This window comes from Panthera tigris, chromosome A3 (genome assembly GCF_018350195.1).
Source record: "Panthera tigris isolate Pti1 chromosome A3, P.tigris_Pti1_mat1.1, whole genome shotgun sequence".
In the NCBI taxonomy this organism is placed as follows: Eukaryota; Metazoa; Chordata; class Mammalia; order Carnivora; family Felidae; genus Panthera; species Panthera tigris.
In genome coordinates this window covers 29,711,406-29,732,948 of record NC_056662.1, presented here as the reverse complement: position 1 = coordinate 29,732,948, position 21,543 = coordinate 29,711,406, and the positions used below count along the sequence as shown (strand labels likewise).

At 41.8% G+C, this 21,543-nt stretch overlaps 1 protein-coding gene across 3 annotated transcripts in view; it reads left to right on the top strand.

Moving 5' to 3' along the window:
• The window catches only part of DNAAF9 (dynein axonemal assembly factor 9), a 127,892-nt gene that overhangs the window by 98,409 nt on the left and 7,940 nt on the right, over nucleotides 1-21,543 (top strand). For all 3 annotated transcript variants that reach the window (XM_042980827.1, XM_042980828.1, XM_042980826.1), the window contains exons 29-31: nucleotides 6,036-6,073; nucleotides 15,287-15,422; nucleotides 17,940-18,026. In XM_042980827.1, the coding sequence (XP_042836761.1) occupies nucleotides 6,036-6,073; nucleotides 15,287-15,422; nucleotides 17,940-18,026 (261 nt within the window). The remainder of the gene's footprint in view (nucleotides 1-6,035; nucleotides 6,074-15,286; nucleotides 15,423-17,939; nucleotides 18,027-21,543) is intronic.

Genomic DNA, 21,543 nt, shown 5'->3' with positions numbered 1-21,543 from the left:
GCTGCCCATCTAATCCACAGAATCATGAGGGCTAATACGTCATCATTATTTGAAACCGCTTAGTTTTGGTGTGGCTTATTACATAGCAACAGTGTAGGAAAATAGGTACATTCAAAAGCAGTGTTGATAGGAATATAAAATGATATAATCTGTTTGAAGACAAATTTGGCCATTCCATTGCTAAAATTTCATATAATTTGTACAAATGTGCAAAGATACATAGGTATAGGGGTGTTTGTTTCATATAGAATTCTTAATTCCAAACAGGAGAGCCTACTCCAGTATGTTTCAATGGAAAGAGATTTACTAAAGGACATTACAGCTTGCAGAGTCTCCAAGAGGGCCAGGATGTATTGGCTAGGCAGCCAGGAGCAATCAAACCTCTTAGGGCTGCCCTGGTAGGGGGGATATCTCAATCACTTCCTTCACCAGAAAATGGGATCTGCTTAGCATACATCCCCTCACTCACCTGACTCACTGCCTGTGGGAGTCTTGTAGTACATTTGGTTGGTGGAACTTAGGTCACATGCCTACCCCAGACTGCAAGAAAGGCTGGAAAGGTAGTTTGTGCTGTTTAAAAAAAAGTTGGACTTCGTAAGTTCAAGCCTAGGAAAGTTGTTTAGAAGGTACTGAGTAGTCTGAAACATGACAGATGTGCTCTGCAGTGTTCAAAACAGCACTGTTTATAAAATCAGGACGCCTGGCTGGCTTAGTAGAGTATGTGACTCTTGGCGTCGGAGTTGTAAGTTCGAGCCCTGCTTTGTTTGTAGAGATTACTTAAAAAATAAAAAGTCTTTATTTAAAAAAAACACTGTTCGTAATATCAAAGAATTGGAAATAATCCAAATGCTCATTAGTAAGAGACTGGTTAAATTTTGGGATATTCATACAATGGAATACTAGTCAGGGATTTAAAACAATTAAGTAGATTTTAACATGTAAAAATGTCCACAGTATTTTGTGAACTGAGAAAAGTAAATTGCCAAAACAATATGTATTTTTTAAATGTTTATTCCTATGTATATAGGAAATATCTAAAAGGATACATACCGAGGACACCTGGGTGGCTCAGTGGGTTGAGCATCCGACCCTTGATTTCGGCTCAGGTCATGATCCCAGGGTTGTGGATCGAGCCCTGCTTCAGTCTCTGAGCCAAAATCAAGAGTCAGTCGCTCAACCCACTGAGCCACCCAAGTATCCCCTACTTTTTTTGTTAAGTAATCTCTGTGCCCAATGTGGGGCTTGAACTCAAGACCCTGAGATCAAGGATTGCATGCTCTACCAATTGAGCCAGCCAGGCTCCCCAGGTTGTCTCCTTTTGAGTTGCAAGAGTACTTCATATTTTCTGAATCCAGGTCCTTTATCAGATATTTGATTTGCAAAAAATTTTTCCCATGGGTTATCTTTTTATTTTTTAGATGGTATCCTCTAAATCATAAAAGCTTTTAAATTTTAATGAAGTCCAGTTTATTTTTTCTTTTGTTGCTTGTATGTATGGTGTTATATCTAAGAAAGCATTGCCTAGGGGTGCCTGGGTGGCTCAGTAGGTTAAGCGTCTGACTTCAGCTCAGTTCATGATCTCATGGTCCGTGAGTTCAGGCCCCACGTCAGGCTCTGTGCTGCCAGTTCAGAGCCTGGACCCCACTTCAGATTCTGTCTCCCCTTCTCTCTGCCCCTCCCCTACTCATGCTCTGTCTCTCTCTGTCTCAAAAATAAATAAAAGCATTGGAAAAACTTTTTTTAAAGCATTGCCTAATCCAAGGTCACAAAGATTTATTCCAGTGTTTTCTTCTGTTTTATAGTTTTAGCTCTTACATGTAGACCTGTGTTCCATCTTGAGTTAATTTTTACATATAGCATGAAGTAGGAGTCTGACTTCGTTGTTTCACGTGTTGATATCCAGTTCTCTCAGCACCATTTGTTGAAAAGACTTATTCTTTCTCCATTGAATTGTCTTGGCACTTTTGTAAAAAACCGATTGACTATCAATGTGAAGGCTTATTTTCTGGGCTGTCAGTTGTGTTCCACTGATAGATATGTCTATCGTCATGCCAGTACCACATTGTTTTGATTATTGTAGCTTTGTAGTAAGCTTTGGAATTGAGAAGTGAGAGTCCTTCAATTTGTTCTTTTTCAAGATTGTTTTGACTATTCTGAGTTCCTTGCATTCCCATGTAAACTTAAGGATCAGCTTGTCAGTATTCTGCCAGAAAAGACAACTGAGATTTTAGTAGGGATTGTATTGAATTTATAGATCTGTTTGAGAAGTATTGCCATCTTAAAAATACTAAGCCTCACAATCCATGAACCTGGCTGTCTTTCCATTTATTTAGGTCTTAAATTTCTTTCAGCAATGTTTTAGTTTTCAGTGTACAGCTCTTATGCTTTCTTTGTTTAATTTATTCCTAAATATTTTTGTTCTTTGTGGTGTTATTATAAATGAAATTGTTTTCTGCATATCATCTTTGGATTGTTCATTGCTTTGTTTTGTATGACTCTGTGATTTTTCTATATACAAAAGTGTGTCATGAGTACACAGAGATAGCTTTACTTTTTTCTTTCCAATCTGGAGGCTTTGTATTTGTTTTTTTTGGTTTTTGGGTTTGTTTGTTTTTTTTTTTTCCTAAATGTCCTTACTAGAACCTCCAGTATAATGTTGAGTAGAAGTAGCAAGAACGGACATTGTATCTTATTCCTGATCTGAAAGGGAAAGCATCTAGTCTTTAACCATTAAATATGATGTTAGCTATGGATTATATATTGCTTTTATCATAAACGATTTTTTGAGAATCAAGTTTTTGTAAAGTGGCTACCTTAGCAAAGGTAAAATTTACATCATTGTTTCTAGATCATGGTTAAACAAAAAAAAAACAGCTGGGGGCAGAGCATAATAGGGCTTCTTCTTCCATTCTGTGAAGTGGAGGTTAGTGTGTATAATTTAAGGATGGGCTCAGTTTGGATTCAGAATGGGTATATGTGAGATTTACCTGGTGTCTTTTTTCTAGAGGATTTCATTCAGTGAGTGTCTTGTGTCTGCTGTGTGCCAGGAACTATTCTAATCGTTGAGAGGGCCGCAAGGAATAAGTCGTCCCACATCTGCCTGTGTGACAGCTACATTTTTGTGAATATGCATGTAGGAATTGTGGGGCCCATGTTTTAGGGCAGATGGGATCAGTATCATCATTTCTTGATTTACTAGAATTTTATTTAAATCAGGTACTTGGTTGGCACACTACAAAATGCACAATACCATACCTGTGTGAGGCTTAGGAATATATATCACACTTGCTTTTGTTACTTAGAGGAAGAGCTGGTAAATAACCTGTACATACATTATTTTAATGTTTATTGGCACAAAACTTGTCTGCTCTGTTTAAGAGTCATGTCTGCTAGGAATTTACCCAAGGGATACAGGAGTACTGATGCATAGGGGCACTTGTACCCCAATCTTTATAGCAGCACTCTCAACAATAGCCAAATTATGGAAAGAGCCTAAATGTCCATCAACTGATGAATGGATAAAGAAATTGTGGTTTATATACACAATGGAGTACTACGTGGCAATGAGAAATAATGAAATATGGCCCTTTGTAGCAACGTGGATGGAACTGGAGAGTGTTGTGCTAAGTGAAATAAGCCATACAGAGAAAGACAGATACCATATGGTTTCACTCTTATGTGGATCCTGAGAAATTTAACAGAAACCCATGGGGGAGGGGAAGGAAAAAAAAAAAAAAAAGAGGTTAGAGTGGGAGAGAGCCAAAGCATAAGAGACTGTTAAAAACTGAGAACAAACTGAGGGTTGATGGGGGTGGGAGGGAGGGGAGGGTGGGTGATGGGTATTGAGGAGGGCACCTTTTGGGATGAGCACTGGGTGTTGTATGGAAACCAGTTTGACGATAAATTTCATATATTGAAAAAAAATAAAATAATAAAATAAAAAAAAAAAGTCATGCTATGACTGGCACTCTTCAAAAATGTTACAGTTTGGGGGGGGATGGGCTAAATGGGTAAGGGGCACTAAGGAATCTACTCGTGAAATCATTGTTGCACTATATGATAACTAATTTGGATGTAAATTTTAAAAATTAAAAAATAAAATTAAAAAAAACCGTTAGAGTTTGGTAAGGAGGATGATATGTAGAGAAGGAAAGCAGGGAGCCAACATTTATTTTGTGCTATTTGTCTCGCACTGTGATGCTTTACCCTCTCTTGATCCTCAAAATCCCTCTTTAAGGTAGGCATCATTACCATGTTTTACCTTGAGGGAGCTAATGCTCAGAAAAGTTCAATAATTTTCCAAATGCCACACCAATGAATGTACACAATCAATCGTGTTATAGATAGGAAGTCCTATAATAAAATATTTAATGCATTTATAAGAATTATAAAGAAGCAGTGGTAACTGCTAGTTGGATTAGGAAAGAAAGCTAACATGAATTTGAAGGACAGATGCCAAAGATGCCAAGATAAGAGAAATTGCATTCCAGTTTTAGGGAGTCATATATATGTGCAAGTCTATGTTTTCTTTGCAGCTGTCAGAGATTTAAAGCATGAGCATCCAGCCTGTGATTGGATAAAATGCCTTGAGGGGGAGCTTTGCTTGTCTTGTCTAAGATGTCTTTGGTGTGAATTGCTGTGGGCTGCTGTGAGGGAGCTAGCAGGGTGCTGAGAAGGCCTTTAAGAGCATGTACTCTAAAGTGACAGGCACTGATGGGGACAGACACTTTCTAAGAATGTATTTGCTATTGTGTCAGGCCATTCAGTAGACTGAGTGCAGTGAAGTCAGTGAGTTCTGTTCTTGGGGAAACTCCACAGTGTGGAAGGATGTCTCTTCCCTGTTCCATGACTCTTGATCTTGCCCAGAGCACGTAGGGGTTCCTCCTTGGAATTCCTCAGAAACCATGAGGGAGTCAGGCAAGAGAACCTCATCAACAGTCCAAAGTGGTATTCATCCAGCTCACTTGTCCACCAAATTTGGTTCCAAATAGTGTTTTCAGAAAGCAAATAGAATGATGAAGACTTGCCACCACTAAGGAGATTGCAGGAGAGAAATTCTCCCCGGTGTTTTGAACATGATTACCACGTGCCACCTAGACCAACAACAATTCAGAAGCGTGGCTTCAGCAAGCATCTCATTTGTAGGGAGAGAAAACATGGGAGCTCTGTGGTGCTAAACAGACCTGGGACCCTGCATAAGCCCTCCCACTTTCTAGCTTTGTCTGAGGCCATGGGCAAAGTGCTTAGACTGTTCAGCTGTTACAAACCCACCTGCTCTTCTCAGCTTGTGAGTACCCAAGGCATGGAGTAGACATGAGGACAGAGCAAGACCATACATGTGAACTGCTTGCATGGTACCCAGGCCATAGGAAGAACTTTGAAAAAAGGCAGCTATTCTCACTAGTGTTAGCTCTCTTCCCTGAGAAGGGTACTGTGATGTTTTAGGAGTTTTAAAGCACTGACAGAGTGGGTTTTTCCTCTTAGTTAACAAGCTCACACTTTGAATCAGTCACCTTCACCTGCTTCATGTGTGATCCAGTCAGTTTCCTGCTATTCATTCACCATTAGAGCTCAGAATAGTGTTAAAGGAGAACCAGGATTCTAGCGTGCACAGGAAGGGAAGTGTGGCAGCTTTAGCACTGAAGACCCAAACAGGGGAAGGTAATTCTCATTTTCCCATGAAATTTCCCTTCACTATCAGGACAGTGTCTCTTTCAAAGAAAAAAAAAAAAAACATCAATTTTCTTTCTCTGTTTCCTATTGTCTATAGAGAACAGGCCCTATATCCCCTCTTCAACAGTATCCCCTCTTCAACATTCCATCAAGAGTTGGCCACATAAGAGCTATTTCTGTAGGGTTTCTTGGTTTTCCTGTGAAAACCTTTTGCAGAGCCATGGCTATTCTTGGTACTTAGTACTGCCTGCCACTTGCCTTATTGAATAAGTCAGCTTGGATAGTCACAGTTTAGTGGGAAATAACCAGTGACAATCCTAACATTAATGTTTTTAAATATTTCTCTTTTTTCCTCTCCATAGATTTCTCTTTCCTAAATGTCTTGACCAGTGTTCACAAGGTAAGCAATATGTTTTACTTCTTACTTTTGCATGCCTTTCAAATTGTGTTTAGATGCAACAGACTTCTCTCTTCATGCTCTTTCTTACCATTCTAAAATCTAAAATGAACAGGAGCACCAGGGTCGCTCTGTCAGTTAAACCTCTGACTCTTGGTTTTGGCTCAGGTCATGATCTCATGATTCATGGGTTTGAGCCCCACATAGTGCTCTGCACTGGCAGTGGAGGCTGGTTGGGATTCTCTCTCTCTCTCTCTCTCTCTCTCCATCCCTTCCCTGCTCGCTCTCTCTCTTTCTCAAAATAAATATTTTAAGTCTAAAACAAACAAAATTGGTCCAGGGAAATTTTGACATCTTTTTCTTTTATCATAGTTGATAGGCATATTTCTTCCCAAGTTTATCTCTTAAGATGATAAGTTGCCATAACAGCACCTCCCTTGAGCACCTCCCTTATTAAGCCTTCCCTGGCCTTCCAACTAATATCAATGGACTAAAAAGGTATCAGGTATTCCTAGCCTCTGGATCAACATGATCTTGATGCACTTCTCCTGTCCCATGAGTATATAGTATGGTCCGGTAGGACCTTCTCCCTTAATCCCCTCCTGCATACACTGGAATTTTCCACACCTCCTTGATAACATTTAGAAAAGTCCACCCATCCTGTAGGTTACACTCAACTTCACATTGTCCTATCATTTGGCAACCCTGGAAGCAGCACTTTTTAGTCATGTTAACTATGGTGCCTGGAGACCCAGAATAAACTCTAAATTTCCTGTAGTGATGATAAAATGCTCATTGTTGTCAGAAGACCTGGGGTCTGAGCTTCCTGAGCCAGCCCAGCAAGTAGAAATCAGATAGAAGGAAATAACTCAGTGTCCCCAGCACAGTTTTGCCTTGCTGATCCCATTGCCAGTCCACAGGGAGCGGAGACAACCAAGCATACCAGAGCTATTGTCTTGGGAAACAGCTGAGCTGGGTGCAGTGCAGGGCAGGAGCCAGGTCACTGGAGGGAAGGATGTGTGTATTGGGCTGCTGCACTAGGGCGTCTTAAGTCCAGCTTTTAGAGGCCCTTGTTGCTTTCCAGGCACTGTACCCCAGAAGCAGAGGGAAATAGAGGTGGCTGGGCCTTCCCACAGTATCCACTCCAGGCAGATGAAAGAGATTTTATGGAGGTTGGATCAGTAGAATCTGGTGGCAAACTAGTTATGGGGCATGAGTTGGAGAAGGAAGTATCTAGGATGAACCCCTCTAAGTTTCTAGGTTGGAAGATCAGGAAGGTTGTCAGTATCTGTCCTGGGAATAGAAAGCATAGGCAAAAACATAGGTCCAGGAGATAACCAAGGATCACTGTCTGGTCCTCAGATACATGTTTGTAACTTATGGCCAAAGCCAAGGGTGTGGGCTATCATTATCCCCTGTCCACCACATGATACTGCCACCCTAATGCACCTTGACTCATTGGTACTTTCTCCCTCAGTGCCCCTCTGCTTTTTTTGCACACAAAGCACAGATGAGCCTTGGGGAGGAGCTGTGTCTTCAATGTCCATGAACCTGGGCCACTATTGTAGGAGGAAAGTCCTTTTAGGCCGAGACAGACTGGATTCTCTCTGGCACTTGGTAGACACATTTTAACACTGTTTCCTCACTCAGAGTCCAAAGGCAACTTGTGTCAAGCTCTGTGCATGTGTAAAGATAGGGATGTGACCACATGTGGGCAGGTGACCTTGAGGCCATACATGCTGTTTTTCTAAACTTGGAAGGGCTTGTAGAGTAACAGTGTCTTAGTAATTATCTTCCTCTTATATATGGGCCTAAGGGACCCTATGAACTGATCTGACCTGGCTCACCATGGGCATGGGCTGTCCAGGGAGGGAGGAAATAAAAGGCAAGTATTTCTTTTATCCTCAGAGATTTGGTGGCTAGCTTGGCAGTAGGATCTGCCACCAGTAGACAAACACTTCATGTCCTGAGGGAGCATATTGCCTCCCTTTGCTCCTGAGCATGAGTCAGGTTCCCTGTTTGATTGCTTTTACAACAAAGGATTGTTTTACAACAAGAAAAGGACTATATTGCAGCCCCAAGATAATGCGTGTTACAGAAATCCAAGAATTAGGAAATAATCTCAATGCTTAAACAGCAAACAAGATTCATTATAATGCTGATTTGAAAGCAAAGCAAAGACATTTTACTACCACTTTTGGAAGTATCTACAGATAGATAAAAGCAGTAAACTTTTTTTCTGGGCCATTGGAAGCTTTTAGCTCAGACCAGTGCAGTCAGACCTCAGAGGGGTTTCTCCATTCTGGGGAGTGGTCATATCAGGCTGCCCGCTCACTCACAGCCCAGACTGGTAATACCTTGGCCAAATGTGGGTATCCACTCCTTGATACAGAACAGAAGGAAGCTCCTGGCCCAAGCAAGATGAAACCGCCCACAGTGGCCTCTTCACCCTGTGCTCCAGATAACTGCTGTACCTGCCCTCACAGATGGCATTTCCTCTTGGCAGGTGGTAGTTTGCATAGCTGGCCTAAGGAATGCGGAGGATAATCCTTTTGCTTGTTTCCCTATAAAGCAAAGCCCCTTTTCTGTGTCCAATTCCTGACCTAAAATCCCAATCCACAAGGTTTATCTACATGACACTCATGAGGCAGACAGAACTTTGGGCAAGGTATCTGTCAGAGGTCTTTTCTGGCCTTTTTCTGAACAGGCCCTGCCTATGTTTGTGACCCTGGCACATGCCACTTGGGTTGGCACATTTACACTAGTCCCAACTCTCCAGTTTCTTTTGCCCAAGAAGATACCAAACAGAATCTAGGGCCTTTATAGGTCTTCACTCAGCCTTTGCTGGCCCCTCCCTGCAAGATCCACCACAGCTATTCTTGTCTTCTGCTGGAAATCTCATGGGCCTCTTGCAAGATCCAGCTCCCATGGCTGTCATCTCCGGAATGTGCTGAGCCTTCTAGAACCCAGTTTGCTTCCCCACTCTGCCCCATTCTGGGCCTGGCATGCCATGAGCCTCTGGGCTCGGTGCCAGAGGAGGAGGGAGGAAGAAGCTTGGTTTGAGTACCCTTTTGTACTTTATGAATTTTCTACCAAAACCATAGATAGATAGATAGATCGATAGATCGATCAGTAAGTCTTAGAAAGCTTTCAGATGGTTGTCTGATGAATGGGATTTGCTCAGACTTATAAATGAGGAAAACTCTGACACATGGGTACCCACAACTTAACTACTTAGGCAGGTGCCCTGGAGATCAGGTTGCATGTATCTTTTATTATACTTGATTCATTCATTCATTTATTCAACAAATCTGTATCTGGCACCTGCTCCAACCCAGTCCTTGGGGATTAGGGAAGCCTTCTGGAAGAGATGCTATTCACATTGTCTATAGCCTGAAAGAGGAGTTGGGCCAACAAAGAGGAAAGAACAGATGGTTCCAGGCAGAAGGAACAATAAGAGTAAAGGCCTGATGGTGACCAGAGCATACCCAGGCCACTGAGGAAGCACAGCATGGCAGATAGGTCAGGCAGGCCAAGAAGTTTGCAGTCCCTGGAATGCATTGACATATTTTAAGTAGGGAAGTGATAAGATCAGATTTTCTGGTTTTGGAAGATAACTCTTTTGAAAGATAGTAGTTAAAATGAATTGTAGTAAAAACAGCCTGGAAGTGCACAAAATAAGCAGTGACCTAATGAAGAAAGTGGTAGACTGCACTAGACAAACAGTAGCCAGGATTGAGAGTGGATGATGGATCCAGGAGCTACTTGGCACTCACCAGGCCTAGAGGAGGATTCTGGTGCCTGCATGGCCCACATTTGGGGAATCAGGAAGCCTTTCACCAAGAGACCAGAGGAGGCAGAGCTGCCCTCACCACTTAGATTTTAAGGAAAGCCATTGAGGAAACTCACCCTTGAATCCTTAGAGGTCCCTCAAGCACTGTGCAGAGGCGTAAGGTCAACTTAATAGCTGAGCACTAAACAGATACATGAGAAGAGTAGGACCTGTGTCTTAGAATCAAGGAACTGATAGATCCCTAAACTATACATAAGCACTTAGGAAGAAGGTTCTGTGCTTGGCAGGTCAGCTGTAAGTCCTGGCATCTGTGGTCCCGGGCATGATACATAACCTTTGTGCTTCGTGTGTGCCCTTTTCCCGTGTTAAAATGTGACCATTGGCATGAAGCTCCTAATCCCTGCTCCCTAGTCATGAATGGAATGCATCCAGACAATTTGTGAGGTTAGATTCAGTCTTTAGCAATTTTGGAACACTTTTCTCATTAGTATGAGTAGTGAGAGGAAGGAAGTATAATTTACTTCTGCCACAGACTAGAGGCAGGGGCCAAGGATCCTGGAAGTTGCCTTTGATCTAGTGATGGCCACTCATCTACCTTCCTGTTGGTTGCTATTGCTGAGGCCCACGTGCCACAGCCACCCCTGTTGGTCTGAGAAATGGATTAGTCCAAGCCCCTCAGTGTACACATAGAGGTCCCATTTTAAGCTGTTGCTGCGCTGGTAATGAGGATGGTGGTAGTGGTGGTGGCCATAAGTTGCATTTAATGAGTTCTTTCTATCTGCAGGCCCTGTGAAAACTATTTACTGATAACCTGCAGGTATGTGTTATTGTTCCCATCTAACAGAGGAGGAAATTTGGCTCAGAGAGAGGAGTTTGCCCCTGATGTCACTCATTAGCAATTAGTGGAACCCTACATTCAAACTCAAGGTCTGCCTGGCTCTAAAACCCATGCTTGAATCTTTACATCATGCTGTCTTTTTACATATATGAAGAAGATAAATAAGAATATGAGTCTTGTATTTTAAACACCACCTGTGTTATTTATAGGAAGGAACTTTTATAGTTTAGAGAAGAGGAGGAGCAGAGTGGAATGAGGGAAGGATTGAAATGGTAAGATACTAGGGAAAATTTTAATGAAGAAGTAAGCTTTACCAAAATTAAAAGGTTAAAAAACTTAAAAAAACAAGGTGCAGAACAGTATAACATGCCACTGTTTGTGGGGGGAGAAAAGCATACACACATTTACTTGTGCATACTTAGCACATCCTGGAAGAAGAGCTGAGAATCTGATAATGGTGATTGCCTTCAGGGAAGAGAACTAGGTGGCTGGGGAGGAAGGGAATTTATTTTATCTGTAAACCCTTCTTTACCTTGTTTGAGTTTTGCCCTCAGAAACTAAATATAACTAATTTTTTTGAACTAAACACCCAGCTGAACTAAATCAGTACAGAGTCCTCTATACTGAGTGTTCATTATTCAGGATCCTACAATTACAAGGTTACATAGGAAAGTTGACATCTCTGTAATTTAGAAATAATTGCTTATGAACTAATCATTTATCAAAGCTAGTCTCAGAGTGCCTAGGTGGCTCATTCAAGGTTAGGCATCTGACTCTTGATCTCAGCTCAGCTCCTGATCTCACGGTTTGTGAGATGGAGCCCCATGTCGGGCTCTGTGCTGACAGTGCAGAGCCTGCTTGGGATTCTCTCTCTCTGCCCTTTCCCTGCTCGTGCTCTCTTTCTCTCAAAATAAAATAAATAAACTTAAAAAAAACAAGATTGATGATGAGAATTGATCCTTAGATATGGAGTTAATGATAATACCCATGAAAATTCTATTACAAAACAGAATATAGGGGCGCCTGGATGGCTCAGTTGGTTAAGCGTCCAAGTCTTGGTTTCAGACCAGGTCACGATCTCACAGTTTGTGAGTTTGAGCCCTGCATTAGGCTCTGCGTTGACAGTGCAGAGCCTGCTTGGGATTCTCTCTCTCTCCCCCTCTCTCTCTGCCCCTCCCCCACTTGCTCTCTGTCTCTCAAAATAAATAAAATTAAAAATTTTCCAAAAAAAGTAGAATATAAATGTTGAAAATCTTGAAGACTTATAAAATGAAATTATATTTAACAAAGAATTACAAGGCAGCAGGAAATAACTCTGTCTGTATCTTCCAAAGTGGGACATCAATAAAGTTTAGAGCGGTAAAATCAAGTTATAAAGAGTTAAATTCTTAGTATATAGTTAGTTTTAAAGATATAAGAACATTCACTGGAGAAACTAAATAATATAACCAACCAGAAAGTGACGGTGGAAATGGGAAGAACACTTACCAGCTTCCACATCAGTCACGTAGAAAAGCCAGTAGACATTGTGTAAAAGGGACATTATAAGAAACAGTGATTTAGATCTATTAAAAAGTGTCTCAGTCAGTTAAGCGTCTGACTCTCGATTTCAGCTCAGGTCATGATCTCCTGGTTCATGAGTTCAAGCCCCAACTCGGGCTCTTTGCTGACAGCATGGTGCTTGCTTGGGATATTCTCTCTCTCGCTCTCGCTCTCGCTCTCGCTCTCGCACTCGCTCTCTCGCTCTCTCGCTCTCTCGCTCGCTCTCTCTCTCTCTCTCTCTCCCCCCCTCCCCCTCTCCCCCTCTCCCCCTCCCTCTCTATGTGCCCCTCCCTTGCTTTCTATCGCTCTCAAAACAAACTTCAAAAAAATTTTTAAAGCTGTAAGGATAGCCATTGTAAGAACTAAAAACAGACTATAAGCCCACCACTTATCAGAAGAAAACAAAAAATAAGGAATGCAGAGATAATACTGCTAAAGGTAAAAAAAAAAAAAAAAAAAGACTTTTAAACTGATCCAATATAACCAAGGTGAAAGAACCAAAGTGTCAGTAAATGCAAATGGGATAAACATATATTAAAAGGAAAAGTATCTCAGATTAAACCAAAAAACAAAACCTAATTCTGTGATGCTGTATACAAGAGAAGCATACAAATCTAAATAAGGATGATGATAAAAGAATGGGAAAAAACATAACAGACAAATATAGACAAAAAGGAAAGAGGTGACACTAACAGCAAAGTTAAATTCAAACCAAAAAGCTGAAAAGTTTCAAAGGCAGTTTTTCATGATAAAGGATACCATCTATGCAACCTGTTATGAGTATTTCTATGCCAAATAATTCAAAAGAAAGCATGTACCCTTAAGTTATGACATTACTAAACAAGAAATAACTTTTTAAAATGTTTATTTATTTATTTTGAGGGAGAGAGAGAGAGAGAGCAGAGCATAGGAGGGGCAGAAAGAGAGAAGGAAAGAGAATCCCAAGCAGGCTCCACACTGTCAACACAGAGCCTGACTCGGGGCTCAATCTCAGGAACCATGAAATTAAGACCTGAGACAAAATCAAAAATCAGACACTTAACCAACTAAGCCACCCAGGTGCCCCAAGACATAACTTTTTAAAATAATGAATTAAGCATTCAACTTAAGTTGGAAAAAGAACAAGAAATTCTTTTAATAATTTATATTTAAAAAGATTGAATCTATAAAAGAGATCTAGCTACTAGTATGTTAAGCAACATTACATGGAAATAAGGAGACACTACAGACTGAAAGAGAATTAGGAGATGTATCCGTGAAATATAGTGTGTGGACTTTGGTTCCTGATTCAAAAAAATTAACTCTAGGAAAACATTCATGAGGCAGAGAAGTTTGAACATGGACTATATTATTTTTTATATTGAAGAATTTGTTAATTTTTAACTTTTTAAAGGGTCATCTTATGGAGATATATATACTAAAATATTTTTGGATAAAATAATAGGATGTCTGAGATTGGCTTCAAAATCATCCGGGGGAAAGGGGGAAAGGCTGGCATATGGTATGGAGGAATTAGCCAAGTGTTGTTAATTCTTTTTTCTTTTTTAAGTTTACTTATTTATTTTGAGAGAGAGAGATGGAACACACGGGCCAGAGGGGAGGGGGCAGAGAGAGATGGAGAGAAAGAATCCCAAGCAGGCTTTGTGCTGTCAGCTTGGAGCCCTAACTGGCACTCCATCCCACGAACCATGAGATAGTGACCTGAGCTAACACCAAGAGTCGGACATTTAACCAACCGAGCCACCCAGGCGCCCCATATGTTGTTAATTCTTAAAGCCAGATGATGGGCACATGGGAGTTCGTTATACTATTATACTATTATATTTTAATATTTATCTTGAGAGAGAGCATGAATAGGGGAAGGGCAGAGAGAGAGAGAGAGAGAGAGAGAGAGTGAGAATCCCAAACAGGCTCCACACTGTCAGCACAGAGCCTGAAGCAGGGCTCAATCCCATAAACCATGAGAGTATGACCTGAACCGAAACCAAGAGTCAGATACTTAACTGACTGAGCCACCTAGGTGCCCCCATTACACTACTTCTAAAATTTTTGTATATGTTGAGGCACCTGGGTGGCTCAGTTGGTTAAGCGTCCCGACTTCAGCTCAGGTCATGATCTCACGGTTTGTGGGTTCTAGCCCCGCATCAGGCTCTGTACTAACAGCTCAGAGCCTGGAGCCTGCTTCAGATTCTGTGTCTCTTTCTGTCTCTCTGCCCCTCCCCTGCTTGTACATGTGCTCTCTCACTCAAAAATAAATAAGTAAACATTTCAAATTAAAATTTTTGTATACGTTTGAAATTTTCACAGTAATATTAAGTGAATGAAAATGGTTGAATAACAAAAATGCAAGTGATCTTGTAGTAGAAATGGTGTGTGTGCTATGATCATAACTATGTCAAAACAGGAATGAGTATGGAAGAGGTATTATAATTACATTGGTATGGTGGGATAAGGTAGCTTCCCTGATTTCCAAATTCTCTATAGCATAGATTTTCCTTCTGTATTTTTATGGAAGTTTGGGAGGTATTGTGACCCACTTCACAATCCCTCATTACATGTGCCACTCTTATTGTATGACTGTGAATGCCTGTGTTAGCACTTATCTTGGAATTAGGTGCATGTAAGTGACTCCTTGGCTGGGCACTCTTTGAGAATCTAACGGTTAGTGCCCGATGTATGGTTAGTGCTTGGTAAATGTCTGTGGTCTGAACTGGTGAAGGTGTGTGGCACAGTTTCCTGAAGAGGTTAAGGATAAAAGGGATGTGGAATGGGCCCTTCGATAAAGAAGCTCCAGGTGTCAGCTGGAAAGCAGAATTGAGAAAATAGAGAAAGTTAAGAAGTAAGGCAGTTCCAGGGTTGAGGCCATTCACCGCAAGAAGTGGCAATGACAGAAAGGGGAACAGGTGTTGGGGGGTCAGGGGCATCTACATAAGACCCCTATTAGAAGGGATGATCAGGGAGGGAGCAAGGGCCCACATTTGTGTGAGCCCTCAGCCCCAGTAAGGACTCTGAAGCCTGAACCGTTCTTGGTTTTATTCCCCAGGCCTGGTGAGTAATGTGGTATTCACCAGTCACACCACGGAGCAGAGGCACCCTCTCCTTGTCCAGCTGCAGACCCTCATCAGGGCTGCCAATCCTACTGCAGCCTTCATTCTTGCAGAAAATGGGATTGTCACCAGGTAAACTTACCAAGTTCACTTCACCCTATAGGAGCAGCCACTTTCTCAGACACCACACTCTGGCTATGGCCCACAGGGTCTTTGTACTGTATCTAAGTCCTGGGCATTTATAGAAGTGTTTTTGGTGTTGTGCAAAAATCAGCAAGACGACCCCATGTGTCAGTATCCTGTACTGTTTTGAGAGATTTTGTCTTGATGGATTCACATTTTCATCCATTAAAGAATGAAGTCAAGACTCTCAATATTACTTGTATTAAGATGTGGAAGAAATGGGATAGAGAACATAGAGAAATGAGCTTTTTACTTCATGGACTTGGGTCCAAATTACAAACTAAAAATAGAGAATTGATGACTCTGTGTGTGTGTCTGTGTGTGTGTGTGAAGAGGAAACATCTGGTCATAAAGCACATTTATTTGCTCAATAAAGATATACTAAAAGGTACATACTTTTTATATAATTTTGACTTTGAGCAATGTAAATATTTTACATATTCAGAAATTAAGTTGACAAAGAGGGATAAAACTAAATGAAAAAGTGAATCCATTTGTATATCAAAGTAATAATGACCACACACAAAACAATTAATTCAAATAACTTTTAAACATAAACATTGGAGGGGTGCCTGGGTGACTCAGCTAGTGAAGCATCCCGACTTCAGCTCAGGTCATGATCTCACGGTTTGTGGGTTCTAGCACCACATCAGGCTCTGTGCTGACATCTCAGAGCCTGCTTCAGATTCTGTGTCTCCCTATCTCTCTGCCCTTCCCCTGCTCGCACTCGGTCTCTCTCCAAAACAAATAAACATTTAAAAAAAATTTTTAAATAAACATAAACGTTGGAACCCTGATTTCAAACATCACTTGTTAGATAAGGAAGATAATAAATATGAAGTGGGAAAAGGGAAGAGAAACCCTGTGAATGGAGTCAATATAAGTTCAGTATTTCAATTAAAAAATGTATATTTTCTAGCTCTTCCCATTGAAAGGGACCAGAAATACTAATACCACAGTAGAATAAATGCCCCTACCTTTAGGTCCTGGTTTCTACATATACCAGTTCCCAATTAAAGTTATCAGCACTCCTTAGGGAATTGGCTGATTATAGGTCTAGGGCAAGGAAAGTACAAGGTGAACCTGGTACATTTTGTGCTAAAAAAAAAAAAAAAAGCAAGGAGACACTCAGAGATTAGTAGAGATGTGCCAAAAGGATGCAGGAGCTAGCTCAAGAAGCTCTCACTGGCCACACTGGGACAAGTGGAGCATAAGAGAAAACAAATGTAATAACAGAGTATAGCACATGGAGTAAAATGAGTCCATGGTGATACTAAAAAAATGGGAGGGGCAGGATAGTAAATCTCCTTTAACACTAATAAGGATTTTTAGAACTAGCGAGTCACCATTTTATAACAGTTACTATAGCACTTGATTTAGGCAAGAATCATCATTGAATACTAAGAACGGGTGGGTGACAGATTGTTGATGAAAAGGATATTAACTGTTGTCAAAGTATCACTCCATGGACTACTTACCGCGTACAGCGAGGGGAAAGTGCTTTCACAGTGAGAGATGTAGTAGACCTGACGTTAACTAAATGATTAAACTTAGCAAGGCCATTATTTGCACAGATTGACATCACATGCTTCCTCCATGTGATGCTCTGGGAAGGACACAACATCACCTAGGTATTAATACGACCAAAAATATTTAACGGATTCTAATCATAAGGAAACAACCAGGTAAATCCAGATTGTGGGACACAAGACAGCTGGCAGGCACTCTTCAAAAATGTCTACTCCGTGAGAAACAACAACAGCAAAGTTAGAAGAATTATTCCAGCTTAAAGGAAAATAAAATGTTTTTTAATGTTTATTTTTGAGAGAGAGACAGAGTGCAAGCAGGGAGGGACAGAGAGAGAGGGAGACACAGAATCCGAAGGAGGCTCCAGGCTCTGAGCTGTCACCAGAGTCTGATGCAGCGCTCGAACGCACTGACTGCGAGATCAAGACGAAGTCAGACGCCTAACCGACTGAGCCACCCAGGGGCCCCAAGATTAAAGGAAAATAAAGATTGTAAATTCAGTGAGCAATCTTTGATTGGTGTAGATCCCGGGTCCCAGACCTCTCCTGCAAAAAAGGGAAAATTTGAAAATGGATTAGATCAGTACTTCTCCAACTTTAATCTGCATATAGATCTCTTAGGGATCTTCTTAAAATGAGAGTTCTGGTTCAGCGGGTCTGGAGTGGGACCTGGGATTTTGTTTCTCATGAGCTTGCAGGTGATGCTAGTACTGCTGGTCCACAGTATTGTATTCCTTGGATGTGATAATAGTATTGTGCTTCTGAAAGAGAATGTGCTTGTTCTTGGGAGAGGTATACTGAAGGACTTAGGCGTGAAGTAACAGAAATAAATGTATGCATACGTGCTTGTGTGTCTGTGGAGACAAAGGGGAGGAAGCAAAATGGGCAGATTAAGATTGATCGTCCTAATTAATGTGGGTTTTTCTGTATGTTTTCAAAGGAATGAAGACATTGAGCTGATTCTCTCAGAAAATAGTTTTTCAAGTCCTCAGATGCTGCGATCTCGATATTTAATGCACCCTGGCTGGCAAGTATCATCATTGAAAAGTAGCTAAGGTTTCTTTGTAAACACAATGATACATTTACAGAAAAAAAAAGAAAGTGAAATTTCAAGTGTTCTGCCAGGGTGACAGTGGCCGCTGGGATGGCCTGCCATGTCCCAACAGCTGCTGGTCGTGCCAGGAGCCCAGTGCCCTACACATGTTGGGCTCCAACTTGGGGGCCTTGCTGGATGTTGAGACTTAGGGAGTGGCTCTGTGGGCACCAAGCACACGGTGTCCTTTGTCTCCTCTAGCCTCTAGTGAGGGTGAGGTGGCTGGCACAGAACCAAGGAGTGACAACCTTACCACGAGAGAGTCATTCCTAAGAATACAGTCCTTTAAGGGATCCCACCTGACAGGTAGGTTCCCTGCTGTGGTGGCCCAAGGGATGTTTATTCTCTCTTGGCAGCCTCTCAGCCTATGAACCTCTCCTCTGAGGGGAGAAGGAAAGAGAGTGCCAAGGGCGCTGTAGTGACACTAGGGCCAACATCACTTGAGCACTCACTGTGTACTACACATTGTTCTAAGCTCTCCAGGACAGTAGCCACCAGCCACATTTGGCTATTTAGTAAAATGTAAATTAATAAAAATTAAATAAAAGGTAAAATTCAGTCTCTCAGTCATACAAGCCACATTTCAAGTGCTCAGTAGCTACCTGTGGCCAGCAGCTACCACGTTGGGCTGTGCAGATCCAGAATATTTGCATCATCACAGAAAGTTCTGTTGGACAGTGCTACCCTAAGAGCTCTACCTGTTATCGCATGAATCCTCAAGCCAAGCCTGTGAGGTAGGCTGTATTATTTTCCACATTTTAAGGATAAGGTAAGTGAGGCAGCAAGGAGTTAAAGGTGTGTTCACATTCATACAGCCAGTAAGCAAAAGGGCTGTGGCTTTCACACCCAGGTTGTGCGGCTCCAGAGCCGGTACATGCAACCATCATGCTGTGCTTGTCCCTGTATAGAACGGTTAACTGGGTTCTGCCCTGGTGATGGTTCAGGGGAAGACAATTACTAAAGCTTGGCCACAAGTATTCTCTCGTGTTAATTTGGATTATCTTTGTTATCCTTACTCACTTCCCGCAGACACCTCTTTGCATTCTCCACACCACCCCTTGCGTCACCAGTATCTTTTTAGACCAGCAGAAAAATGATTGTGCTGTGCTGTTAAAACAACAAGTCCAGGAGCACCTGGGTGGCTCAGTCAGTTGAGGATCTGACTCTTGGTTTCTGCTCAAATCATTATCTCAGTTCGTGGGTTCGAGCCCCATGTTGGACTCTGTGCTCACAGCCAGCACGGGGCCGGCTTGGGATTCTCTCCCTCTCTCTCTGCCCCTCCCCTGCTTGCACGCTCTCACTCTTGCTCTCCCTCTCCCTCTCTCTCCCTTTCTCTGTCTCTCTCTCTCTCAAAATAAATAAACTTTAAAAAATCCAATGTGTGAAATTGAAGGCTTTTAGGCATATTCTTAGAAGGAATCTCTGATTTGAGCTACATACTTGCGTAAACAGTGGGTAAGTGGATCATTCCTTATGCCTGAACAAGACAATTCCATCCTAGCTAAAAAGAAACAGATGGAGCATCTGAGCATCTGAGGTGAAACCCTCCTCTCCAGTGACTACAGCTACTGACCCTTTTCCTGCCACATCTCTGGGCCTGGTGCTGAAATTCCTGCTTTTTCCACTTAGTGCCTAGGGAAGCACCCATTCTCTAATCCATGGTGACTCATTCTGGGAATTGTTCACATGAACCTAGCTCCAGGTACAGACTTTCCTGCAGACAGTGATCCAGGAAAAAGCCAGGTGTAAAGGATTCATTAGAATGCTCTGTGGGGGCGCCTGGGTAGCTCAGTCAGTTAAGCATCCGACTTCAGCTCAGGTCATGATCTCATGGTTTGGGAGTTTGAGCCCCACATCGGGCTCTGTGCTAACAGCATGGAGCCTGCTTCAGATTCTGTGTCTCCCTCTCTACGCCTCTCTCTCTCTCAAAAATAAACAATCATATTTAAAAAGTTAAAAAAAAAAAAGTCTCTCTGTGAACCTTTAGCCTGAAGCCTTCCCTTGATCAGCCCTTGTAGAGAATCAGTGATGGAGGGGGCCTCAGAAATCACCCTTCAGCACCTTCCCCTTCTGAGTCCCTTCCTAGGAATCGGGTAATTTAGTCTTTTAACAAGATGGCAGCCATCAGACTCCTGCACATCTGTATATTTTCCCCCTTCCTCATTGGGTCAGGGTCACCACCTCAGAGGGAGTAGGCTTTAGCTCTAGGATATGCTCAGCTCTGTGCTGTACAGATTCTCAACATCCCCTACCACAACCCTCTCTGTGCTCATTGACCCTGCCCACATCTCTCCTAGGCTTATTTCTAGTCTGGGAGGATACCTGTTCTCTTCCCTTAGCCCCTCCCAATTTCACTATGGATTCAGGCTCTGAATAAAGAAGCCAGAGAGGTCCATGGTCTCCCATGACTTGTTTGGATGGGGAGAGGGCAAAAAGAATATGTCAGTATTACAAAAATGTTATGCCACTGCCTTACTTTAAAGAAAGCACAAAGAGTAAGATAACTTTCAACAATATATATGATGTAAAATTCAAATCTGTAGCGCTATTTTATTTAAAAAATTTTTAATGTTTATTTTTGAGAGAGAGAGATAGCATGAGTCGGGAAGGGGCAGAGAGGTGGGGGTGGACAGAGGACCCAGAGTGGGCTCTGAGTTGACAGCAGAGAGCCCAGTGCGGGGCTCAAACTCATGAACCATGAGATCATGACCTGAGGCAAAGTCAGATGCTTAACCCACTGAGCCACCCAGGTGCCCCTGTAGTGCTATTTTAGAGCAAAGGAAACTAATAAAATATAATAGATTGGAAAAAGATGTTTGCATCATATGTGGCAAAGAGTTAATATAATATTTGAGAAGTTTATTTTGATATTGAAAAGTAACCTAGTCCATGTAGATGTGGACAGTTCACTTTACAGCAAGTATTAGTGACAGCCGTGGTAACAGAATTCCGTTTTAGTAATATTCAGAAATGTAAAATGATGCCTCAGTGTTGTTTTGATTGACATCTATTACATTTAACCAAAAATATCTGTAAGAATCATTGCTGGGGGCCCTGTGAAACTGAAACACTCATGTGCTATTGGGAGTGGTATAAATTATAACCCAGGAGATGGTTACACCCTTTACTGCATTGATTCCATCATGGGGATCCATCTCAAGGAATTCCTTCAGCAGAAGGAATGACAATTCCATAACTTTGGAAGCTGGGTAATGGGGGTTTATTGCAATGTCTTTGCATGTGTTTTAAATTTTCCATAACAAAAACTTAAACTTTTTAAGTGCTCTGAATGTGGCATGTTCTTTTAGTTTGTTTTTTTTTTTTTTAAGATTTTTTTCAATTTTTAAGCAATCTCTACACCCAGTGTGGGGCTTGAACTCACAACCCTGAGATCAAGAGTCGCATGCTCCACTGACTGAGTCAGCCAGGCACGCTTGAATATGGCATGTTT